Raw genomic sequence first — 27903 nt, 5'->3', positions numbered from 1 at the left:
GTCTTTAATCCCTTCCCTTTAATCAAATGTTTAGATGTATTTTCTTATCTTAAACTTTTGTTGCTGTTGAAAATAGTCAACACGCCTTAGATTATCCTCTTATGCTGTTTTGTAATTACCCATTTTGAACAGTGTTTGTTGATAAGGTAGTCAAGGGGACACTTAGAAATATTTTTTTCTTTATTTGTGAACTCATACTTTGGCTGATTTATATTTACTTTTTATCACGTTCCATCAAAGAGGAGCTGATAAATGCTCTACCACTTCTATAAATCTTGTCAGTTTCTTACGTGTAATATACTGATTTGGAAAAACAACAACCATCTTGATAGACACAACAGAGAATAGGATGTTAGAGGAAGGGAAGTGGAAGAAAGAATTAGTAATACTGTTAGCAAAACGCTGCCCAGAACTTAACACGGTATTATTTAGAAGCGTACTTCTACCATGATTCAAAAAGGACTTTTCTCAGAGTTCTATATGATTTGTTATTTGGAACAATGTACCTTTGATAATATGTCCATAATTTAAAAAACAAAAAAAAACCCTGCAAGAAACTTGGGTTTTGCTTTTTAATCATTAACATGGTATTCTTTGAGGTTTTTCAAAGAAGTTAGACAGCAGTAAATCCCTTCCGTACCATTTTACTAATAGTGTGAAGTTTGTGATGGAACATTATTGTAGATAATATATCCAACACTCAAAGATTTACATGTGACTGTGACTTCTTCACTAACACCTCTGGCTTTAACCCACTACCTTGTCTCTGGGCAAAGTTTGAGTCATATTCTTATTTCAGAGTCACTGAAAATTGATATATAAAGATATACACATCTGCAGCTTGAACTTCTGTACTGCTTATACATGCATTTACCACAATGATACCATTTTTTTAGAAGTGCTTTGATTTTTAAAAATCTATCTAGAATCCTGTCATGAGGGAGAAAACTTAGCAAGACTTAAGAGCCTTTTGATAATGAATGGTTACTGTAGGATAAACCTATAATTAGTAAGCTGCTAATCCACACATCAGATAGATTCAGTCAAATCTCAAATATACGCACATAGGAGAATTATCCAAATTGCAGATTTTAGTGCATTCCCGGGACATTTCCATGGTGATCCACAATGACGTTTCTGCCCGACACGTTTCTTGTGTTCCTGGACTTCTCGTTCCACAAAACTTCTCTTTATTGGTTCTTCTTGCTTTTCTGTCTGCTACCTGATTACTTTGGCTTCCTCTGTTACTGTTCATCTAGGCAACCAATTGTGGCTTTGATGAGCTTAGGAAAAGAGGGATAGGAAAGACTCAGCTGTTCAAAATTCAGATTTTTCTTAGTAGTAGTAGTAATGGCTCCAGGTGGGATACTGTGTCAACATAAGGAGAGATGCTAGTTTATTGCCACAGTCCAAAGATTTAATCCTTTTCTCCATTTTACCTAAAAGTGAATGGATTGAACTTGCAATTCAGTAATTCTGGTTTTAGCAACTCATATAAGAATTTGAAGGAAAATATAATTTAAAAGGATAGATAGGAACAGAATAGAAGACATTGTTTACGTTTATTACTTTAATTATCCAGTCCTTTCTCAAACATTATTTTTGCCCCTTTTGCTAGTGGATCCTTTGCTTTCTGCTCTCAATTGCTGTTGTCAAGGTATGGAATTTTCTCAAAAGGATTGACACCCATTTTGCATTATCTAATACTCCTCTCTGTGAGCTAATCAAAAGTAGACAGTTTATCTGTAGATATTGTAGACTTAAATGCAATAAGGTAGTTATATATTTGAATCAGAATTAGACTGTTAGAGTAGGAGACCTTAGAAATCATCTCATCTAACATTTTCCCAATTTAAACTTACTTAACAAACATACTTACATAGAGATACACCTGTTAATGTTCCAAGGAACACCAGTTTGAGAAACACTGATCTTGTCCATGTCATTCTTATTTTATAGATGAGGACATTGGGACCCCAGCAAGGTAAACAACGTATTTAAGCTAAAATCATAGTAGTAGCTAGAATCCAGGTTTCCTACTCCCCGTCTAGTGCCCTTTAGGCTTCTTGATTCAGCCACTTAAAATGATTTATTACTGGGGTTTTTTATTCCAGATTTCACAATTTGGACCTGAAGCCATACTTCCCATTCTGTAGAATAAGCTTCACTATTTTCTGGAGGCTGTGTCCTTCTATTCAAGCCTTTAGTGGTGATTTTTAGGTCTTTACTGTATGTAATATATGGCTGGATCTCCAGATGTTTTCACCATCTCCCATTAGAATGCTTACTGAAATGAATTCTTAAAATGTTCAAAACTTTGTTACACTAACCTCTGAACTGAGTTGCCAAGGAGGGGGTTTTTGGGACTTCCGATCTATAGCCAGTTGGTCAAAAGCACAGGTAATAAACAGCCTGATGTCTGAAATTGGGGTGGGGTGGGGTATTTTGTCTTACAGGACTGTGCCTTTTACTATGGCATCTGATGCTATCTCCTGGTAGATAATGTCAGAATTGAGTTGCATTATCAGACACCCAGCGGGTGTTCCAAGAATTGCCTGTTGGAGCAATTGGAGAATTCTCAATTCTTAGCAATTGCTTGTTGGAGAATTGCTAATTGGAACACTAATTTAGTGGTGTAAAGTCTGTGTCTAGATGAATTTTTTTTTTGCATGTGACTGTCCAGTTGTTCAGTAACCATTTGTTGAAAAGACTGTCCATTATATTGTCTTTGCTCGTTTGTCAAAGATCAGTTGGCTATATTTATGTGTGCATGCCTTTTTCAAATGCATTACTGAATACGACTAATTTTATTTCTGGATCTTCCATTTTTTGTTTTTCATAGCTTCGGTAAATTACATTTGAACTATAGCAGTAGCCTCTTTACTATCTTCCTAGCCTTCAGTCTTCTTCCTTCCCATCCTGGAATATTTATTTTAAAGCTCTTTCTATTTGCAAAACTACCTGATTCGATGAGAGAATATCAAAGGAATTGTAGACTCAGAGTATTGGAAGGGATCATAAAAGTCATTTAGTTCACACACTTGTCTTTTGTTTGAATTTTCTCTCCATTTCTGCCGAATAACTTCTGCCAAGTTGCTTAGGCTAAGTTTGAATTCGTCCCATGACAGGAAACTCATTCTCTCTGAATGCTGCATTCCAGTCTTTGGACAACTTTAAGTTGACTCTTCCTTATGTTAAGGTGAGATGTGTATCCTTGTAGCTTCTACATGCTCTAGTTCTCCCTCTAAGGCAATCCTACTTCCCTGTGAAATTCCTTAGGAATGTGAAGAACACTCTTTTGTCCAGAATCAATTCCCCCTTGATTCATCTTTTTTCTAAGCTGAATCTCCCAGCTTGGTTGGTTCCTCCAGCTAGCTAATCCTTTTATAACTTGATTTTTAGCCCTTTACTATTCTGTTCACATTTCTCTGAACTTTAACATTTGTTTGTATTCACTATAAGTTGTGAAACCTGGAAATCAGTGGAGTACTGCAAGTGTGGTCCGTGTTATACAATAGACCCGAGCTATCCATCCTTTGTTCAAAACATTAGTCTTCTTTTAATGCAGGCTGAAATTGCATTCACATTTTTGACATCCACATTCTGTCTTGACTCATATTGAATTTATTGTTGAGTAAAACAAACCATCTTGAGTGAAAGAGTCATCTTTCACAAAGTCCTGTCTCCCCCAGTTGAAACATCTTACATTTATTCTCAATAATTTGTATCTTGTTAGAATAGCTCTTTGCTGTTCTACAGCTACAACTTATCAAGGAATAAAAAATGTATTTTTTTTCAGCTTGTGATTTAATTGAGACTATAAAACATATATACTAAATAAAATAAAAGCCTAAGAACTCTTAGAAGGCAATTTAATACAGTGTCACTTGTAAGTATTAATGGTCTTTTTCAAAGTGCCCTCTGGCCGGCATTAGAATCGTGGCCGGGGAGGGAGGACGGTGTTACATATTCAGCTTCCTCAGCTCCACTCTCTACTATATGAATTCGAATTTCTAGGAGTGATACTTGGAAATCTGAATTTTAACAAGCTCCGTTGTTAACTTGGTGCCCAGTTAAAGTTTGACTTATGCTTGCTACTGTTAAGTATTCAGGAATAGAACCAAAGATGTGATCAGAGCTAGGTGGTATTAACAGTGAGTTAGAGGTGATCAGAATTAATTCGGTGGCATTCATTAAGGAGATGATTTCTGAGGAACAGAAGCACATGAACTGGTACAGTAGAACTTCCAGGTGTGGGAAAAGAATGAATAAGTTGTCTGCTAGAGAAGACAAGATATTGGTTGGTCTGAAGCAGGGACCTTGGAGAACAGCAAGTAAAACGAGTTGAAAGCTAAGGAACAGAGGAAAAAAGAAGAAAGGAAAAGCTGTAAAATTCTGAAACCAATAAGGATGCATGCTGCCAGATGCCAGCAAGGCCGGACCTGCTGCAGTGGAAGCCTGATCTTTGTCATCAAGAATTCACGGAATACCAGGCCACACCCTGTGAGGGAGTGTAAAAGGGTGGGGGTGTCAGCAAAGATTAGTGTGGAGAGTTGCTACACACACGCGTCTTTCGTTCTAGGCTATCTAATGAGAAGATCTGTATTCGATCTCAGTTGACTAACTTGGGGAGAGACCAGTCAGGTGGTAGACAGCACACAGCTGCTTGGTGCTCAGGGCATAGGCTTTTTTCACTTTATCGTAGCGGAACTCAAAGTGCTCTTGGTATTTTCAAGTTGTGGGGCAACAGCAAGTCTCTACTAGCTAAAGTGATACCCAGAGAATGGATTCTCAAAGACCTAACTGCTCAAATAGGGTCAGAATTTGTGTTCAGTCTTAAATACTTCCTTTTCTTAAAGATTTGATAAGTGCACAGCTAGGGAAATGTAGATAATATCCTGTTTTAGGTGGTAACTGGCAATCTTTGAAACAAACAAAAGGCCCTCCTGTATTATGAGTTGGTGGAAGCTACGCTCCAGGTCCTTATTGTATGACTGGAAAATTCAGAACTGTTTATTAAATAATCAGATCTTACCACTAAAACGATAAGTTGAATAGAACTAAAAAAATAAAATAAAATGCTCATGATTCTAGGAAAAGTTGGAATTATGCAAACTTTAAAGCAAAAGATCAGATATTAATATTAATTGGTGATTGTACGTTCTGCAAGTGCATGCACTACTTAAAAATAAGCATTCAAATCTGGTTTGCACAACTGCACGGAGAAGCTTGTAAGACTTGTGAATATGTCCTGACTTGCCACTAGTCTGCTGATAGCCTCACTCTTTGGCAAACATGGTGAATCTGTCTGCATTTGAACTGGAAGCTATTTGGGATTCCCCTCTAAACATCAGTTATTGCTCAAAACCCACCTTCTCTCCCTTCATAGATCATGTTGCCCACAAAATGAATTAAACACTCCTTAACCTGATGCTAATTTGACAGAGATTACTTCTGATTTATTATCATTCTGCTCACCTTTGTGTAATTAGTTTGTGCTATAATTTTTTCCCACTTTTGGAACCTAAAAGTTGACTGACAATTTTTCCTCAGCGCAGCTTGCCTCTGATATTATCTCAGGGAAACAAAGAAAATTTTACTGCTTTTTAAAATAGAAGACTTTAGCAAATACGAACTTGTCACTTTTTTGGATAATGTTTGAAAGAAGGTAAGTAGTAAAGATTAATGTTCATTTTATTACAGAATAAGGCTATGTATTTTTCACTGAGCTATTTTAAGAAAAGAGGTTACAGTTAGTATATTAGATTGCTTATAAATATTTTCATGTATCATTTTTGTCAGAGGGGTTGGATAAGCCTTATTATATTGGATAAGGTCTTATTCTACTTAGACTTGTAGGTCAGAAATTTGAAGCTATTTGTAGCACACACCTTAAAGCCTCTTAAAGTTCTTCCCACCAAAATATGTATGATTATAATCACTGGATAGCAATACCTGGGGCTCAAAACAATATTCCATATTTTACATGTTGTTGGGAGAAATGCTGATTCAACTGAGAGTGGTAGCTACGTAGAAGTAAGGTGAAGGCATAGCATACTAATCTGTCTCAAACTGAGAGGCAAAGCATGGGCTGTGGTAATCTCTCAATGCAAACACCCTTTTGGATGACGTACCCAGAAATAGCCCCAGTTCATTCCAGTGGAACCAAGTCATGCCAAGTGAGTGCCGGCAGAGCAGGGTGTGTGCTCCTTCAGAAAGGGGAGTGGCAGCTTTCTAATATTTGGCAGTTAGGGTCTAGGAGAATGGTTGCAATCGGGCAGATCAGGAGAACTTTGGAAAAGAAACGTGTTAACGATAGAACAGGCTGGGGAAACGATTATAGAAGGGTGTGGCCAGGTGGAACGGATAATCATGGTAGCTTGGTTTTTATGGATTAGCTACATATGGACCCTAAATGAGCTTGGAAAGCTTGAGAAATAGATAGGAATTGACTGCCTGAAGCAGAAGAGAAGCAGGCAGGATTGACTCTGAGAGTCGTCTCCCTGGAGGAAGAGAGGCTAAAGCTACGGAGAATCCTGACTTACCAAACACTAGTGAAATCTTTGGGAAAATGATGTTGTCCACCTCATTTACTACTCATTTAATTTGAAGCTTGAGGTTCATCAATGGAGTGGATACTATAATTTGCAATGTTTAAGTGACAACAGTATTAGATACATTTTTTTTTAAGAAAGGGGGGAAATTTTTTAAATTGTTTCTTTTTTTTACTGTTCAGTTTTTTTTGTTGTTTGTTTGTTTGTTTTTTAAAGATTTTATTGGAGAAGGGGAACAGGACTTTATTGGGGAACGGTGTGTACTTCCAGGACTTTTTTCCAAGTCAAGTTGTTGTCCTTTCAATCTTAGTTGTGGAGGGTGCCGTTCAGCTTCAAAGTTGTTGTCCTTTCAGTCTTAGTTGTGGGGGGCGCAGCTCAGCTCCAGGTCCAGTTGCCGTTGCTAGTTGCAGGGGCCGCAGCCCACCATCCCTTGCGGGAGTCCAACCGGCAACCTTGTGGTGGAGAGGATGCGCTCCAACCAACTGAGCCATCTGGGAGCTCAGCGGCAGCTCAGCTCAAGGTGCCGTGTTCAATCTTAGTTGCAGGGGGCAGATCCCACCATCCCTTTCGGGACTCGAGGAATTGAACTGGCAACCTTGTGGTTGAAAGGACGCGCTCCAACCAACAGCCATCCAGGAGCTCAGCTCAAGGTGCCGTGTTCAATCTTAGTTGCAGGGGGCGCTGCCCACCATCCCTTGTGGGACTCAAGGAATTGAACTGGCAAGGAGCATGGAGCTCTAACCGCCTCAGCCACCGGGCCGGCCCTAGATAAAGTTTTAAAGGGCCAGATGGTCACAATAGTTACTCTCAGAAAAATTTTTTTAAGCGAAATCATCATTTAATAGTGCTCTAATTCTCACATGCCATTTGGGAATCTGGCTCCATTTCATCACTCACCTACAGCAAGATGATAAAATAATAAGCTAATATTACTTCGTAGCCAATATTTATGAGCTCTTACAAGATGCTAGGAAGTATGTTAACTGCTTTATGTGCATCACACTTAATCCTCATAATAACCTTCAAGGATAGTTGCTGTTATTACTTCTAATTAGTAAGTAGAAGAACCAGGATTTGAATCCAGGCAAGATGACGCTAGAGCCCCCACTGTTAGCAACGTACATAAAACTGAGTTTATTTAATACAAAAGAATGTCCTTATTCTGAGATTATGTCCATTCTAACTTTTAATACTAAAATGTATTTTATACGAAATGATGGTGATAGAAGATATAAGGTTTGCGTTTGTTTGTTTAAGAAATCTTTATCTTGTAAAGTAAAAACTAAGCAACTCAATGGCAGCACTTCTCCCTAGGGTTGTTTTGTTTTTTGCTTTTTTTTTTTAAAGTTCTTTTGCTGGTTTGTGATATCCAAGTCTGAGAACCACTGGTCAGAAAAGTGGAACTCTTATAATTTTGAATGTTCTTTAGAGGTTTGTCACTTGATTTATTTCCTAATGCATTTAATTCTGTCAATCCTCACCTGTCTGGCACCTGACCACAAATCATACTTTCATCCTTTGGACAGATATCTACTGTGAAACAATTAAAATGCAGCTTTGTGGTTCATATTGTAGGGAATCATTAAAAATACTTTATACGAGGAGTCTAGAATGAGCTACATTCTTTACTGAATGTAGTCCTGTACCGAGGTTCCAGTATCTCATGCACTTCAATCCTTAGTAAACATGGCATTGTCATTTGCTAGGTTTATTTCTTTGGCATTTTATATCATTCGTACCTTTAGTAATAGCTATTACTTGATGATATATTAGTAAACATTCATACTTTTCATTATCAGTAACATTTGGAGAACAAGAGTAGCCCTGCTAGAGAGGAACGAACAGGGAAGCCAAATAAAGACACTGTCTGGCATACTTGCTTTTCCTACCTGTAATCTTCACTGTGTGTTTTATTTATCTGTATGCTGTTGGTGACTTTCGTATCCTTGTTGGTAATTTGTTCAACATTCTAGTGTTACAGTTGTTTGATGTCCTCATTTCCATGATACTTCCCTTCGCTCCTTGCTTCTCAGCCACCCACTCTTGGGTCAGACGCACAACTGTGGCATTACCGACAGTCAGCACTTCTGGGATGTCATTGTAAGCATCCTGCTCTCTAGCCATCTCCTGTTTGTCCCTTGCTTCTAGCATGCCCGTCATTCCAACTTCAGCAGGTTGGATCCCACGGGACCCTGCAGTTAATTTACTCTGTCACTTTCCAGCCTTTTTGTCCTCTCTTCCCTCCACCCAGCCGAGATTCCATGGTCTCCCGCATTTATCTTCCTTACATACGCCCTAATGGCCTTGCTCCTCACTTTCTATGTGTGTCAAAGCCCCCCACTGTATCTCAGCTACCTGCCCACTCTGTATCGACACCCAGACTATTAAATGTGGCTTTAGAAAAGCACAAAACCATGACGTCTGATCTCGCTTTAAATTTAAGAACCAAATCTCAAGTGGGCCCCTCAGTATGTCTTGGAATCAGTAATTCCTGGTATTCCTTGTGTGTTTTCCTGGTTTAGTCAATTATTCTCCTACTCCCTGAGATTACTAGTTCTTCATTTTCCTGAAACCTACAACACTGCCTCTTCTCTTCTTTCATCTTCACTAGTAGCTGATATCCTGGAATCTTTATTTCACTGAGAAAATAGAAGGAATCACTTTCCCACTACCAAATGTAATATTTGTTGAATGAGTGAAATATGATATCCCAGAACTTCGTTTACAACTATGTGCAAATATAATTAGCAACTTAAATTCCAAAACCACATGTATAAATCTATTTTTGACCATTTTGGAATATGCTTTTCACTACTACCTTCCTGTATGTTACTATAACCAAGAGTTGTATGTTTGTCTCATTCAAATAAAATTAGGGAATTTTAAGAAGATGATTAACAGGAGCAGTTAGTAAAACAAGCAGTTAAGTAACTGAATATAGTAAAATGCACTGGAACTATATTTTATTTGATTATATTATTACCCATAATAATTCTTACTTATATAAGTTACAAAGGACGGAGAAAAGATGCAAATGACTTAGAAATGAAAATTAAAGCATCAAATTTTGTGGAAAGTAGAAGAAAAATATTAACAAATATTAGACCTCATATGTTGGATGAGAAAATTAGGTAATAGAATTGAGCTATAAATATGTTGATTTCAAATTAAATTAATATTGTTATTTACCTCATGTTGCTAAACTTTAAGATTGTTTTGAAAAAAAAGGAGATGGTTAAAACCAAAAAAGCCAATATTCTATTGCCAGCTTTGATGAAATTTATAATTATAGAATTGAGTAAGAATCTACACCTTACCTAACACTGTAAGTTGCTCATATAATTACAACAAAGGGGAGAGTCCCTCAGTGGCCTGAATTTTATATGCTGAGTTCACTTACCTAACGGTATCTGTCTGCTCAGGCACATTTCCCCACGTTTTCCCAATTCCCCATGTTCTTTGTAAACCTTTACCAAGTTTCTCAATATCATCTCATCCCTCCTTTTATAGATGACCTGAGCCCCTACTGTACATAGTAAACAGAACCCCACAGGCAAAACCTCAGCTTACTTCCTCTTCTCCCCTTTGTTAACTGGTCTCATAATAAGATTCCATCTCTCTGAATCCCTCCTCTGTGTTACCAGAGTTCCTGCAAGTGCGATCTCTGGCTGTTCCTGCTTATACTACTTAGCTCCTTTCTCACCTCTTTCTGAAATTATCTGACCCAGTCTAAGACCCTGTGACCCAGATCAGCATGAACTTCCTGCTTTTCCGATGTATTATTTCCTCCAGGCCTCATCCTCTATCTCTGCAGCATGTGTCCCTGTTGTCATAAAAAGTGGCTTTTCATGTGCCCAGAGCAGGCATTCAAAAATATTGAACTAATAGTTCTGATATCTTTTCTGAGCTGTCAGCCTATATATATATATGTATGTATGTATATGTATATATATATATATGGCAGAGAGTGTGTGTGTGTGTGTGTGTGTATATATATAGTGTGTGTGTATACATACATATGTATATAATATATGTATTTGTGACAACAGTAGGGTTTTTTTTATTAGTTTCAGGTGTATAAAAAAACATAGTGATTAGACATTTAGACACTTCATAAAGTGATAACCCCAACAAGTCTACTACCCACCTGACACCGAACGTGCCTATTATAATACCATTGACTATATTCCCTATACTGTACTTTACATTTCATGAACATATTATTTTTGAAATTATAGTTGACATACAGTATTATCAGCCTATATATTTAATGGACATTACTGCTTGAATCTCAAATGCCTTATAGCCAAAAACAAAGTTATGATTTCCTCCGCCCTTCTCTTGCTATCTTCTTGGTTATCTTGCGAGGTTATCCTCGTATTACCCATGTGGCCAGGCTACGTACCTTAAGGCCATCCTTGACTCCTCTTTCTCTTTTTTTCCTTTTACGTCTTAAGTTCTGATGAATGTCTCCCACACCTTCCTTTCTTTTCTGCTACTATTGCCTCTTTGCATTCCTAGTCTCTTGTCTGGATTACTTCAGTTGTACATTCAGGAGTTTTTAATTTGGATTCCATGAATGGACGTCAGAGGACCTAAGAATTCCCTCAAAATAATGTGCAAATTTTTTGTATATGTGCATTTTTCTGGGGAGTTACTTTAGACTATTCCATAGTAAAGAAAGTGAGAGAATGAGAGAATATGACCATTTTAACAAGTCACTTTCACTGATTTCTCCTGTTTCTATGCCTGCCCTTTGCTATTTAGTTTCCTAACCCAGGTCACTGATCTCTGAGTAGTGAGGGGGCATGTAAGACATAAGGAAAGAAAAAGTGACAGCAATCAGTACAGCTCAGCAGTCAGACAGCCCAGCAGCCAGAGATCAAGGCTCCCCAGCAGCAGAGACATGCTTTCATGTCCTGGACAAGCTCAGGAGAAAGCTGGGGCATCAGCAGGGGCATCAGTAGGGAGGTGTCCTCCTGAGCCCTCTGGACCCATTTGTTCATGTGCTTCCAAAGGACTTGGAGGGATGTTAAAGCTTAATTGGTGAAAATCCAGAGCCAGCCAGGGAGGCAGTGTCCTCAGAAAAAGGTTAAGAACATTCCTCCAACTAGACTTCTACCCTCTGCCTCTTTGTTCACTAGTCCTTCCTCCACTTTGCCGCCAGAGTTAGTTTTTAAACACATATCTTATTGTGCACCTTCCCTGATGAAAAACCTCCAGTTTTTACGAAACGTATTACAAACTCCTGGGCATGGTGTCAAGGCCTTCCGTAGTCGGGAACCTGTCAGCCTCATCTGCAGGCACTCCCCTCTCCTCACTTCCAAGGCTGAGCCACAACAGGTTACTACTGGCTGTTTCGAGAGGACAGCTTCTACGTCTATACCTCCGTGCCTTTGATCATCCCGGTCTCTCTCTTCAGGGAGCCATTTCCTCTCCGTTGCCCAACCAGGAACCTCCTACTGTCCTTCGAAGCCTAGAGTGAATGTTACGTCTTCTCCTATGTCCATCGGTGATTTTTCTGCCATCACCCTGACAGAATCAGTCTCTCTTGGCTAGGTTCCAAAAACATTTCATACACATCTCTGATAATGTCATATTATATTGTAGATAACCTATTTTTGTTTCTGTCTTTCCTACTAAACCAGGAATGCCCTGCAGGTAGGGACGGCCTTTTTCATGTTTGTATCCCTAACACCTAGTTTCATGCCTAGTCCAAACAGGAGCTTAACACACTTTTGTTGAATGGAATTACTTACGAAGAGTTTTTATGACTCATTTAAAATTAGAGACCAATGCTTATTTAATAAGTCAGAATAGGCTATAATAATAATAGTAATAACAAAGTCCCATTTCCACTGCTTATTCAAGTAACTGCTTCCTTTGTGGAAGTGAATTTTGAAAATCTTCACATGTCAGTGTATATTTTTGATGTGCTTTCTTGAAGTCCTAAAAGAATTATAATTCTAATGCAGAGTAGAGCCTCCGTGACATTTCTGTTGATGTTATATTGAATAGATTCTGTCATTTCAGAGATCTGTATTATGTATAAGTTCCAAGGATGTACATTCTATTTCTCTCTCTCAAACTCCCTGGTAATATTTTGTGAATTATTTATTTATTGTATAAGATCGGAGTCAATTTAATTCAAAACACATTAAATTGAACATTTTACATATATAACAAACAGTTACAGCATTAAGATTCTAATATTTGTATATTATGTAGTTTGTTTTGCTAAATTTGCAGTCCCGGTCATTGCAAATATGTTTTTTAGGTATTTAAATTTGTTTAGCTATGAAAGTAAACACTGTTCCATAAATTAAGAGCTTTAAATAAATTTTTAAAAATGGTTTTCTCTCCGTCATTTTCTTTGAGTGTTTTAGGAAAAGAATCCACAATTTACTTATTCACATATTTATTGAGTACATGTTATGTGCTAGGCATTATGCTACATGTTTGCAATTCAACATTGGTGAGACAGTACTTGCCCTTGACTAGTTAGTTCACTGTGTAATGGAGTAGAAAGTATATATCCACAAACAATTGTAATTTAAACCTTGGAGAAGAAGAAGGAAATTCATCCTCTGAGAACCAGTGTTGAGGTTGAGAATCGATATGTCTGCAGATAAATTTGTAGATACAGAATCAGGGAGCTGCAGGGGGTCCATACCTGATAGTCTTTAACAAAAAAATGCACAGTAGGAATCTAGGTCATTTTTAAGAATTAATGGCATGGGGTAGCACTTGAGAATAGTGAAGATCTGGATAATTGCTAAGGGGAACGGGAGATGAGCTAACTGAAAGAAGTAAAGGGTGGCACGCAGTATTGAGAAAGCAGTGAGAGTAGAGCTGAAATTCAGTAGCATGAAATTGTGAGGATATCAGCACGGTGGTATAATTTTCCTCTGGCTGCGCTCTGTGGCCAATGTGTGGGTGCAATAAAACCATATTGTATTCATTGCTCATGGGATGGGTTTACTGGAAGTGTAAGAAGGCCAAGGAGTTGAGAGTCCTTGAAAGAAAGTCTGGCTTAATATGGAAAGAAGTATGGTTAGGAGGAAGTTGATAAACTTGGCAAAAGTTAAGAGACTGGAGATAAGGATAAGGCCTGGTGCTGTGTAGATACTCAGCAAATCTTCATTTTCTTCTTCCTGGCTCTCCTCTCCTTGTACCTGTTTCACCACCACCATGACCTACCTCTGCAGGTGGTTTATATATATGAGTCATCGCAAATGATGATGGTAACAGTTGGCTTGGAGGGGAGATTAGGAGGCAGGTTCCGAAGTCCTCATCACGTGTCCCGGTGACTTGGATGCTGGTAGTGCTTGGTGGTATTAACCTCTAGGTGAAGCTCATGGCTTTTCTTCTTATCTCCTACCACTCGTGCTTGAAGGGAAAGACATTTTATTAGGCCATGGTTCTTAGGACAGGAATTTACTCTGTAATGAGAAGGGTTAAGACTAAGCCTTCAAGGGTTTCCACTGAATTTCCCTTGTCTCCACAAGCCTTTCCACAAGCACAGATCTCATTACTTTTCAGGAATTTAAAAAGGAGGCTTTTTTTTCAAAGTGATAGAAGCAATGACCACACTGGCAACACAAAGAGCCTTCCTCCTCAGAATCTAAAATTTCTGGTAGAATTAGTTGTATCTTGTAATGTCTTTTATGTGAGTTATTAAATGTATTGTCATAATTTTTTCTTAAAGATATGATTTTTAAGGATTTCATTCCAAATGAGGACCAACTATTTTCCATGAAAACACGTGATTTATATTCCATTGCCAGAAATTTTTTTTCCACCTGTTGTTTTGAGTGTAACACTGAAATCTAATAGTTCATTATTTTACAGAGTGCTTTTGTGGTCTAGGATAAAGAAAAAACTCATTAAAAAGTCATGCATCTTAACTGTGAAACTGCTAGAAAGGTGAGAATTCCTAGAGTGAATAAACAAAAACCCTAGGTCATCTTAATCTTAAGAAATGGAGTAAATGCTCATGTAGAGCTGGCTAGAGAAATCCTGGGAAGTCTATGTCAGTAGTCTTGTTGTTTTGCTAGTGTTAGTGATACTTTCAAGGCATTTAAGCAATACTTATCTAGAAAAGAATTGAATCCTATTCTGTTGAAACTTCATCTTCATCTGGATGGTTCTGGGAAAACATGTGCCTCACTTGGCATCAGTCACCTGGAGTAGGACATTCACCTTTATCCACAGTCTGTAACATCCATCTGGAGCCTATGGATTGCTCTGTACCATCTAACGTAGGCATGTTTGCCCTTTCTTCAAGTGCTTGTATTGACAGGTAAGCCTGTCATTTCTATGACTAAGATTCCATACATTTCTATGACTAAGATTTCAATGACTAGAGGTTCCATAGCCTACTGTATCATAGATTTGTGTTAGATTAAATTTACCCAAAAAAAAGATCTTCCTCCCCACCCTGCCCTAACTTTAAAGAATAATGACAAATAAGTAGTAGTTCCTAATTAGATGTTTAGTTCAAAGAGACATTTTCAGAGTTAAAAGTATTCGTTCTAAATGATAGTTCAAAGATACTTTTCCAAAGACCTTCAATTGGCAGCTTTCCCCTTTAGGTATTGGTACTGGTATAGGAATTATTTCTGGATTTTCTATTAAAAAGAACTTTAGTTGTTCATGGTTGTTCTGTTCATGGCATGTGGATATTAATATATGTTAATGGCATCACGGTATTTTTCATAATGTGTATATGAAGAAGAAAAAAGAAAGAAAACTTTCCTTTAGCTGTTTGTCTTGAATTTTAGTTAGTTGACATAAGACTGTTTTCTTCTCTTTTTTAGGTTGCAAACATGTGAAAGGCATCCTGTTGTATGGGCCCCCAGGTTGTGGTAAGACTCTCTTGGCTCGGCAGATCGGCAAGATGTTGAATGCAAGAGAGCCCAAAGTGGTCAATGGGCCAGAAATCCTTAACAAATACGTGGGAGAATCAGAGGCTAACATTCGCAAACTCTTTGCTGATGCTGAAGAGGAGCAAAGGAGGGTAATGTTAATATAATTCAGTAAAAGTTTGTTATCACTTATATGATGAATGAAACCCAGAGTTATGGCGGAAAACTTGTTACTGTGATCTGTATTTTGAAAAACTTACAGGTAAAATTTATTTAGTGCCAAGTTACATCATTGAACCAGGGATAATGGGGGATTTACGTGATGTGAGCAGATGTCGTTATCCACATGTTCATAATACAAAGGTAGATGATTGTATAAGCCAAAGGTTTTACCAAAACAGATCATGAATATATTTTTAGGTGACACTTTTAGTCCGCGTTACTTCCAGAGATTTGAACTCGTCCTTTGGAAAAGGACGATTTATTAAATCCATAAAGGGAATTATGTAGAGTTGTGTACCATGTTTCCCTGAAAATAAGACCTAGCTGGACAATCAGCTCTAATCTTATATTACATTATATAAGGCCTTGTCTTACATTATAGTCAAATAAGACCAGGTCTTATATTAATTTTTGCTCCAAAAGACGCATTTGAGCTGGCTGTCCAGCTAGGTCTTATTTTCAAGGAAACACTGTATATGTAAGGTTCGTCCGTGTGCAGATAGCCAGCTTACTTATCCCTGAGTCAACTCAGTTGTAGAGTAACAAGTATGAGTTGTTAGGTCTCAAAGGCAAGCTTGATTTGGTCTTAGAAAAAAAATTAATTAAGAATCAAACCAGAATTTACTAATTGTGATGGTTAATTATCTGCATAAATTTGACTGGGCCTCAGGGTGCCCTGACATTTGGTTAAACATTATTGTGGGTGTGTCTGTGAGGGTATTTCTGGATGAGATTACCATGTAAATCAGTAGACTGAGTAAAGCAGTTGCCCTCCCTGATGTGGGTAGGCTCCATCCAATCACTTGGAGGCCTGTATAGAACAGAAAGGTCTGCAGATTTTGGGACTTGACAGCCCCCATAATTGGGTTAGCCAATGCCTTATAATTAACTTCTCTATATAGCTAGCTAGTTAGATAAATAGAGATCTAGCTATAGATCTTTATATAGATATATATTTTTTCAGTTGACTAATTATATTAGTATATCTATATCAGTATATCTATATATTTTCAGGTAACTAATACAATGGATCTGTAGATGTCTGTTGATCCAATAGGCCCTGTTTCACTGGAAAACCCAGACTAATACACTAATATTAACATATTTGTTTCATTGACAGAAAATTTTAAAATAATGCCATGGTATTTCTGTTTCTGGCAATACAGTAGACTAAGCAACCTTCCTTCTATAAATACCTTCATATACTGGTAAAATATAACTAAAATTTTAAATGCATAACTGAATTCTCAGGAAAGAAAAGGAAACCTCCAGAAATGAAAAGAAAACTCTGAAATTAGAGTGGCAAAGATACGAGTTGCAGCTTTTGGTTTTGGTAATGAATTTGTTTGGGTTTTAGCACCCACTGCGGGAAGAAAATGAGTCCTTGAACCCACTTAAGGTATGGACTATGAACTGGAATCTTCAAAGGAGTTGTGTCATCAGTGAAAAGAATGAACTAGAAAATATCTGTCTACCAGCACAGAAAAATAACAAAAAAAGTTAACTAACAAAAATATCTAACAATCTGCCTGGGTTTTGGAGTGGGAGCTGAGGAATCTCCCATAGCAATTCTAAACTGTGGACCCTTTACTGAAGCTTACGATTAAAAAACACACACACACACACACACACACACACACACACACACAATCTACAGTCTGAGGCCCCCAAGCTGAGAAAATAATTTAAAAATGAATCCTGGGTATTGATACCATGGGATTGTTAGATATAAGCAAGCCCCAAGGGATGCACCAGCAACTCAGGCCACAAGAGAGTCTCAGAGGGGAAGCTAAAAATAGCTTCAATAAATGGCAAAGATCATCATCAAAATTTAAAGCTCAGAAACCAAGTTAAACATAAGGCAGCAATTTTAGCTGAGGAGAGAAGTGATAAACAAGAATAGATCTAAGGAAATTAGCCAGCATATAGCATAGAGAGATAGAGAGATGGAAAATATGAAAGAGAAATTTAGATAACAGAGTTAAAGTGAGAAGTCCAAATAGAATAGTGAAGAAGCAATATTCAAAGATAGAATAGCTGAGAACGTTCTAGAATTGATAAAACACATAGATACTCAGATTCATGTAGCACCATGAACACAAATAGGGTAAATAAAAATTAACTTAGTTCTAGATCCATTGTAGTGAAACTGGAGAATGCTAAAGAAAAAAGAGACCAAAAAAGAAATGATAATGACATACAAAAGTAAATCCATTATGTTGACAGCAAACTTTTCAATGACAGCAAGAGAGACCAGAAAACAGTGGAATAATATATTCACAGAGCTAATGAAAATAACTGTCAACTTAAAATTTTATACCCAGTTTCTCATTCAGGAATAAAGGTGAAATAAAGATATTGTTTCAAGCAAAGGCTAATAGAATTAACTAGTCACAGAAGCTTGCTGGAAGAATAGGAAGCAGGATGTGCTTGAGACTGAAGGAAATTAAACCCAGAGGAAACAGTGGATGAGCAATGAAATTGGTGAAAATGTAGATACAATCTGGAACTTCTACTCCTGGTAGTGGCAGATTAGAAAACTTGAACCATGCCTGCCACTGAAGACTACCAGAAAAGCTCAACAAAATATTTATTTATTTATTTATTTTTATTTATTTATTTTTTTGCTTGAAGGCATCAAAGAACTTATAAGATCTAGGGCAGGGGTGTCCAAACTGCGGCCCACGGGCCAACTGCAGCCCATGATCCATTGTTAATTGGCCTGCAGCAAATTCCAAAAATATATTTAGTTTACTTAAATAAACTAGGTGAGGCAATACACACTTCACCTCGAGTGAGTGGCCCGGCTGTTTGTGTATTTTACCGCATATGGCCCTTGGTGAAAAACGTTGAAAAAAGTTTGGACACCCCTGATCTAGGGGGAGAATGGAAGTCCAGGAGAAAAGGTCCTGATTGATGGAGGCCCAGAAAAAAAATGGTTACTTTCTCTGGAGATATTAGCCATTGCTGGAGGGTGCTGATAAATAGCTATGCAGCCCTTTTGATAGGCTAATGGAAGTAATGGGGGCAGAGATTAGAGCCTATGGCCCACAAAGAGGGTACACTTGATAAACATGCCTCATTTTCAGTTGGGACCCTGTCAGGCTACACCATAGGAGCAAAGGTTAACTAGAAGTAGATATGCTCTCAAAAAGGCTGTAGATCAGCTTTGAATCATGTCATTCTCTAAAATTAGATTGAGGGTTTCTAAATCACTAGTGCCCCCAGGCATCAGGCAATTGTAGATCTTTCCTGGAGGAAGGTAATATCATGCAAGACCACAAATTCTTTCTGTAGTTTGCAAATGCGAAAACAACCAGGTACACAAACAACATGAAGAAAGAGAAACAAAAGAGGATAGAAATTGGGCCTCTGGATATTGGAATTTTCAGATGCAGACTTTTAAAATAACAATTCTTATCACATTCAAAGAGAAATAAAGTTGAGAATTTTGGCAGAGTATTGGAAACAAAAAAAAGTCAAATGGAAATTCTAGGAATAAAAAATTTAGTAACAAATTAACTCAAGTGGATAGGTTTAAACAGCAGGTTAGAGACATCTGAAGAGAGAGTTAGTGAACTGAAAGATGTTAGACAAAAATAACCAGAGACAAAGAATGAAAGGAATGAGAAAGATACAAAATACCATAAGGCTGTGTTTAAAGGTCCAGATAGTCAAGAAGAAAGAGGATGGGGCAAAAGCAGCATTTGAAGAGTATTTATTCATTTAAAACTGATGAATAAATTCAGTCCATAGATTCCAGAAGTGATACGAACCTCAAGCAAGTGAAATACCAAAATTTATAGCTAAAGATAATCATTGTTAAACTGCTGAAAACAGAAAAATCTTAAAAGCAGCTAGAGAATAAAGAAAGATTACTTTCAAATAAGCAACAATTAGTTGACATCTGTCTTCTTAACAGAAATGATGGAAACCAGAAATCAGTTGAATGCCATTTTTAAGGAGCTGAAAGAGAATAAACTGTCAACTTAGAATTTTATATCCAGTAAATGCATAAATTGTCATGTAAATATACCATGAAGTACTACACAGTAGTATAAATAAATAGACTATGGCTATATACAGTTGTGAATCTCACAAATAAATGTTGAGCAAAAGAAACCAGACAAAAAAGAATACTTACTGGATGATTCCATTTATATAAAGCTCAAAGTATAGTGTTTACCAATGCACGCTCAGGTGGAAAAACTATAAAGGAAAATGAGAAACAATTACCATAAAAATTAGATTATGTTTGTCTATGGAGAATGGTGGGAGAGGGCTATTTCTTGTTATGGTTATGTGGATGTTCATTTTGTGATAATTCATTGAGGCCTACATTCATATTTTGTGAACTTTTCCTCTATTATGCCATACTTCAGAAAAAAGATTTAAAAAGGTATATTTAAGAAATATTCATTGTATAAAACAACTGTAATAATGATCAATATGATATTTTTTAAAGAATAGAACTAAAATAGAGAATAAAACATGGGAAGTGGAATAAATTCATGTAAGATCCTTCTATTTGAGAAGATAGTAATGTTAATTAACATAAAACTTTAGGTCAAATGTGTATGTGAAAATTGTGTATAACTCACACTTTTCCAAAGCATGAGGAGAATCTGGAGAAGGAATAAAGAAAACTCAGATAATTTAGAAGGCAAGAAAGGAATAACAAGACAAAGAATGTGAAGATACTGAAAATGTAACTTAAATTCTCTTACAACTGTCAGAAGAATAAGGTAACTAAGGTTAAATCTAACAGGAAAATTAAAGGTGAAAATTATAAACATTTTTGAAAATCTTTTTTCAAGTGCTGATAAATGGCAAGAGAACATGTTCACATGTGGGAATACTGATAATATCATAAAAATGGCAGTTCTGCCCAATTTCATCTGTAAACTCAGTGCTTTTTCAATTAAGACTAATAGGAATTTTTTGGAATTTGACGTAATTCTTCTTTCTTCTTCGTACTTCTTTTCTTTTATGCTTGAAGAACCGTGAAAATTTCAGAGAATAATGAAAACTTATTTCATCAGTTACCCAGGCTTACCGGAAAGCTCTAGTAGTTGAGAGTGTTATATATTCATGCAAAAATACCAAGGAAACATACTAGGACATAGGAAGAGCTTGCTATATGAAAAGTGACGATACAAATCAGTGGATAAAGAATAGACTGTTCGTGAATGGGGCTGAGATCATTAGCTCTCTGTTTGTAAAAAGACAAAATGCAGTCCCTATCTCACAACATAGATTTGCAAAAAACAAAACCAAAACTTACAAGAGCAAACATTTATAGAAGAAAAAATAGGCAAAAAGCTTTAAGAATTGAAGCTAGGGAAGAATTTATTAAGATTTAGAAATCAAATCCATAAAAGAAAAAAATGTTAATTTGGCTACATTCATCTAAAGATAATTCTGACAAATTACACTAAATACAAATGTCTCAAACTGGAGAAGATATTTGCAATGCATATAATCCACAAAGAATTTACATCTTCTATAAAAAATTCTCAATAATAATTCCTGTATAATAAGTAAGAAAAAGACAAATACCGTAATTTTAAAAACAAAACAAAACTGGCAAAGGATATGAACAGGCAATTCTCAGAAGAGGAACCCAACTGAAGATAAGCAAATGAAAAGATGCTCAGGAAAATGCATGATAAATGAGACATTTTTATAAACAACCTGGCAAAATTTACAAAGACTAATAACACCAAAAGTTTGTGAGGTTGTGGAGAAACAGGGTCTCATATACATTACTAGTCATAGTATAAATTAGAAGAGTATATCAAGTGGGTAATAATCTTGCAGATTAATTTGACAAGATCTTACAAAAAAGGAGATGCACAAACCCCATGACACCTGAGTTCTACTTCAAGACAGCTACCCTCCAGAAACATTCTTGAACTTGTGCACAAAATGACATGTACCAGAATGTTGATTACTGCACTATTTGTAAGGGGAGAAAAAACCAGAAATATCTTGATTCTCCCCCAGTAGGAAATAGAATATATAAATATTAAAGTGAATAATAGATTTACATGGATCAAATATGAATAACAGAAACATAACATCTAATTTTTTTTAATCTAGTAAGCTTTACTGAATCTACCCTGTCCTTTCCTACTTTTTCTTAGTCTTGTTGAGGCTAAAAGGGATCAAATAGATGGTTCTTCCATGGTGATGGAAGAACTGAGTCTGAGTGGTAAACACACAATGTGATATATAGATGATGTATTACAGAATTGTACACCTGAAACCTGTGTAACTTTACTAACAATTGTCACCCCAATAAACTTGAATTCAAAAAAAGTTTTTTTAAACACTGTCTTTATAACAACCCTTTTAATACTTCAAGTCTGCTTGTTGGGTGCTGAATCATTTCAGTTTCACACAAGGGGGTTTCCTCCCCTGCTTCCCTACATCCCACTAAGTTCTGGTTCATGTTCAGGTCTCTGGCCATTTCAGCCACATTGGTTCTAGTGGGCAAGGGGTCCTGATGGATGATGCAAGTCCAATTGCTGATCTCAATTCTTCCAACAGTCCCAGAACCAATTCAGTTTTACAATTCATCCCTAGTACTACAATATTTTCTATTTCAAATATATTTTTAACACTCAGTATACCAAGAAAAATATCTATTTCAACAAAGATAGCAAGTGAGAGATAGCAACTCACTTGCTATCTGAGTTGAAAACTCCTTAAAAATTATTTTGAAGTTACTTTACAAATAATTTACAAGCATACGATTAAAGGGAAGTGAGAGACTATTAAAATATTTAATAAGAGCTTAAATATAGCAAGTCAAATTTTTATTCCGTATTTTCCTGGTTTTGAAGACACACATATATACCCAAATGGGCAGGAGCCTCTCTGAATGTAACTAACTGTTCATCAATTGTCATGCATGAACTTGTGTATACTGGTTTTAAATTTCAAATGTATCTCTAATAGATTCTAGCTTATTATTACTTCTGGTTCTTCTTATACTTGCATCAAGACACGATACTTGAAGAATTTTTAAAAATCTTTGGCTCTTAATTTTGTTGAAAACAGGACAGTCCTCAGATGCTCCATACTTGCAAAACATTTTTGATTTTTAGATTTGTATACCTCTTATAGAATGGTCAGTCCAGTTTTTGATGTCTGTATCATCTGTTTTCTCTGGCTATCTCTCTCTAGTACCTGCCTTCGGCATTTGTCGACTTAGAAACCATATCAAGGAAATTTTGATGCACAGATAAAATAAAAGATGAAAAAATACTGTCATGTGTCTTTTTAGAAAGATGAGATGGCCTAGTTTCTTTCACAGAATATCACACAATGAAGACTTCTTGTTGAATAGGTAACTGAATGGAAATGTCATATTTTCTTCTTGTCCTTAGAAATATATTATTCACTCATTCTTGAGTTTGAGAAAGTTCGTGTAGGATATCATCCTCTAAAGGCACAGAGTCTGAGATTACTTATAATGATCAATTTCACCATCTTCACTAGAGTCTCGTGCTACTTCTCACACTGCGTTCATATTCAGATTCACATAATTATGAAATATCTTCTCTGTCAGTTTTCTTTTTTTGCCATTATGGCCAGGGAATTTTAAAAATCTGAATTCTCAACTGTGTTCAATTAAAACTAAAATCAGGCAACAAAGATGGTGGATGGTGTCTCAAGACTTCTTTTACACCTTCTTGAAAGATGATGCAATACTTTGGATGTCAGAGTGATATTTATTTCATTGTTGCATCTTTCTTCTAAGCAGTTCTGTCATTTTTCCATTTTCTTATTATTTTTATCTTTTTTAGCATCGTTGGGAATTGATGAGTAACAATGACATAATTTCTAGAATATTGAAAGAGCATAATGTATCTTAGATTTAAAGAAAGATGCAGTGGACCATATGGTAATTGCCAAATAGAATGAGTTTTATTGTATTTTTAAAATCATATTTTCTTTTTTGGTGTGTTTGGAAGACATCTAAGAAAAAAACGTCATGAGATATCAATCTTTATAAATAAACTTGCAGACAGTTTAAATATGACACTATTAATAATATGATAAAACGACGTTGGTAAATACTTTCTAGGTAGGTATTAATCAGAGCCTTTTCAGTGATACCTTTCTCAATTCTTACATCCAGAAATGGCTTGGTAATGACCCCATGGAGGCTACATGTGTGTTACATAGTAAAGAAAAGCATCACCTCTGTGATTCTGGACAGTCCAGGCTGACGGAGATGAACACTCACATATAGGTCAAGCTAGTTAAATATAGAACGGTGGTTTTCGAAGTCTGTTGTCAGGGGCTCAACAGCATCGCTCTGTTTCTATGGGAGAAGACTTTCAGATGCTAAGGACAGAGGCAGAAGCCAGCGAATTGAAGAGGACTGCATTGTAGAAATTTAAACTCCGGTAAAGGGTTTATTGATGATTCAGTTATATTAATCTGTGAACATTAATCTTGACATCTTCCTTACCTGATTCCTCATTTATTGCACTAAGAACTTGGCTTTATTTAAGCAACACACCTGTAGAAATCGATGTTATTGCACTGACGAGGTTGGGGGAAGGGACCTGATGACAGGTCACAAGATTAGTAAGGTTCTGAAAAGGTCAGAATTGTACTGAATTATGTTTAGGACAGATTGCTCCTGTGATCATTTAATCAAACACAGTGTTCTTTTTGTCTCTGGCTTCCCTTCCACATAGACGATTTTTGAGGTTGGCCTGAGAAGGAAGTCATGATTCCAGTGGCAACATAAGGCACATTGACAGCAACATTCATACCTTATAGCAGCTTTTTGTTTCATGCTGTATTGGCAGACAACCTTGAATAAAAATGGCTTTTAAAAATAATGTAGAATCCCACAGTTTTTTCAGTCACAAACAGCAGTGTTCTTGTTTTGCACCGAAGACGGCAAGACTTAATACCCCACTATATAGAAGTGTTTGGCACAGCTAAGATTGTAGTTCCAATTCCTCATTCTCAGTCTTTTCTGCAGATGGAAAGATGAATAGTTTTGGTGTTGAATTTTTTTTTAAACTGCAAGCTATCATTTATCATCAGACATCTGTTCGATAAATATGATATTGAGAAATTTTTTTTCAGATTTGAATTTAATTTTTAAAACATTTGTGGAAGGAGAACAATTTGTAAGTAATGTTCAGGAAAAAAAATAATGAAACCTAACCTAAATTTTGGACACCTTAATGAACACATGGCTTATCATCTTGCATAGAGTTGCATTAAAGAATGAACAATACTCCAAATATGAAAGGAGAATGTATTATAAGATATTTTATCTGTGGTTCTATTTATTATTATTAAGTAGAATTGACTTTCTTCTGATACAGTTTTTTTTTTTAATTAAAATTTATTGGGGAGACCATGGTTCCTAAAATTACATAGGTTTCAAGTGTACAATTCTTTAATACATCATCTATATAACACATTGTGTGTTCACCACCCAGGGTCAGTTCTCTTTCCATCACCATATATTTGACCCCCTTTACCCTCTTCTACTATCTCCTCCTGGTACAGTTTTAATGAATTTAGCTCATGTGTAGTTTCCTGTAACCACTACTAAAATCTAGATACAGAACATTTACGTCACCCCCCAAAATTCCCTCATGCTGTCCCTTTATGGTCGGTTTGCTAACAACTCCTGGTAACTACTGATCTGTTCTCCATCCCTATAGTTTTGTCTTTTCAAGAAAGTTATATAAATGGGATCATAATGTAACCTTTTGAGACTTGCTTCTTTCACTAAGCATATTTCCTTTGAGATCTGTCCAAGTTGTTGCGTGTATCGCACATCTCTTTTTATTGTTGAGTAGTCTGTTGTATAGATGTACTATAGTTTATTTACCCATTTACCCACGAAAGGGCATTTGGGTTTTTTCCCGTCTGGGGCACTTGTGAGCAGAGCTGTTATAAACCAAGGAGTGAAATTGCTGAATCAACCAGTGTTTTATCTGGTTTTGATTTTTAAAAATACTTTATGTACTTAAGTTTGTTTTAGAGCCAGTCTGTTGGCCTTCAGGTCATTTTTGGAATTCTTTTTCTACCTACTTCTGATGTAAATTTCATCTTTCATCTTTGTCATGTTTTCTTCATTCCCCGTTTCTTCAGGCTGCCTTTGTTGTAGGCATCTAACAATTTGTGTTCAGGAAGTAATAATATAGTCAAAGATTTAAGTATAAAAATGTTCATTGTAACAGCGTACATAAATACTAAAAACTTAGAAATTATTAAATACCTGCAGTAAGGAATCAATGTGGAGTAGGGGAGTTATTTCTAGCTAGTTGAGTTTTGGATGATTGTGATTTCTTTAAGTTTTTTGGTTTTTTTTCCAAATTTTTATAATACTGTTTTACAATTAGAAGAAAAAGTAACCATTTTAAATTGTTTTCAAAGAACAATTAATGTTCAAGAGAGTACAAGTTGCAGTGCGTTCCCATTTTTTAATTAAAACAAATTTAAACTATAGAAATAAGTCTGCAGAATGTTAGCAGTATTTATCTTTAAGTGATATAACATAGTTTAATTGTAACATTTCAATTTTACAACTTTTGCTTGGTTAGCTTCAATAGTTTTATAATAAAAATTTTTTAAAATATATTATGTTTTTAAAAAGATTCTATCCTTGCCAGAGCTTTAATGAATACCAACCCTATCTAATCCTGAATCTCATTATGCCCGTCATTTATATTATCTATATGTTGTCATATTTAGGTTATGTTCATTCTCACCTGTTTTGTTTTGTTTTATTTTGCTAATCCCTAGTTGTTTTTTAAAGAAATTTTCTAGAGTGCACTTACCCTTTGGTTCCTAATAAGAGACTTAATTACTTAAATATACATTGTTAGAAGGCACATGTTAACTTAACCTAATGAATTATTAGCATTTAAAAGTATGTTCATCTATGAAAGTTTCAAAATATGTAAACTAATTTATTTTAATGATGACTCTACATCCAATAAACGAAAACAGATCACTGTGCAGAAGAAACGCACCCCTTTGTGTTCTTTTTACAAACTGTGTCTCTCTTCTCACTTTATTGTTAGGAAAAACTAATGTTTGCTTGTGATAGAACTGAATGTGAATTGTGCATGTTTAATTCATTCCCCCATTTCCCCAATTCCCAGCAGACTTCTGTGTGGAGTTACCATTTAGCTATTTAATATGACAAACAAATGAACATTCAATTTCTGGACAGTCCTCTCACCAGAGCTCAGGGAAAATGGGAGGGAGTTGCCATTCATTGACTTAAGAAATGCATCTGATAAGTATAAGAATTCTTTCAAATAGTGAGATTAGAAATGTGTAAATGAACAGTTATTAATATTAATAGTTATTTGATAGACTGCTCACGTCATCCGTATATAATGTGTATTTTTGTTTTATGGCTATTCAATATGAGGGTCTGGAATGCTTTTGCAGTTTGCAGAATTCTGAGAATGTGGTTTTATCACCTTTGAGAGGGCAGCAACCAGGATTATACTTGCTACATTTATTTATCAAAACGGAGCCAAGTTAATCTACGGAAAGCATTGTTTCACTTTTATGATTAATAATATATTCAAATAATGACCTTTAGTCTAATTTCTTCCTTACTAGCTTGGTGCTAACAGTGGTTTGCACATCATCATCTTTGATGAAATCGACGCCATCTGCAAGCAGAGAGGAAGCATGGCCGGTAGCACGGGAGTTCACGACACTGTTGTCAACCAGTTGCTGTCCAAAATCGACGGGGTAGAGCAGCTCAACAACATCTTAGTCATTGGTATGTTCGCTTTAAAAAAATACTGTGATTTCCAAAACATCAGATCCTTAGGTTCTGAATTAAGATTGGCGTAGGTTGTAATTATATTATTTTGCCAACGTTTCCCAATTAGAATCAAGTGATACAGAAGAGTCTGACTATTTGAGTGTCTAGCCTGAATAGAACAAATAAAAGATGGGTTTTGGTGACTCATGGGTTTAAGCATATACTGTAGTTCAACCACAAATTAAAAAGGCAGCACAATGTAATACAGTGGTTTTCAAACTGGGTCCTGTAGGCCTCCAGGGGACCTCAGAGGTGCTGCAGGGTCTGTGACGGGTGGAGAGTGAGCCTCAGATCCTGCATCCCTGTTACCACTGGGTTTTTTTTAACTTTTATGTGCTGAGGTTCTTCTTAAAATAACTTTTGGGGGGAAAACAGTCTGCTGTTTATGAAGGTTGAAAACCACTGGCCTACAGAAAAGGGA

At 36.3% G+C, this 27903-nt stretch overlaps 1 protein-coding gene across 1 annotated transcript in view; it reads left to right on the top strand.

Annotated features, from left to right (window-relative positions):
- Window positions 1-27903, top strand: part of NSF (N-ethylmaleimide sensitive factor, vesicle fusing ATPase) — a 133944-nt gene that overhangs the window by 45457 nt on the left and 60584 nt on the right. The window contains exons 9-10 of the mRNA XM_033090520.1: window positions 15374-15573; window positions 27272-27437. Coding sequence (XP_032946411.1) covers window positions 15374-15573; window positions 27272-27437 — 366 coding nt within the window. The remainder of the gene's footprint in view (window positions 1-15373; window positions 15574-27271; window positions 27438-27903) is intronic.

This window comes from Rhinolophus ferrumequinum, chromosome 21 (genome assembly GCF_004115265.2).
Source record: "Rhinolophus ferrumequinum isolate MPI-CBG mRhiFer1 chromosome 21, mRhiFer1_v1.p, whole genome shotgun sequence".
NCBI classification, from domain to species: Eukaryota; Metazoa; Chordata; class Mammalia; order Chiroptera; family Rhinolophidae; genus Rhinolophus; species Rhinolophus ferrumequinum.
This window is presented reverse-complemented; position numbering and strand designations above follow the sequence as displayed.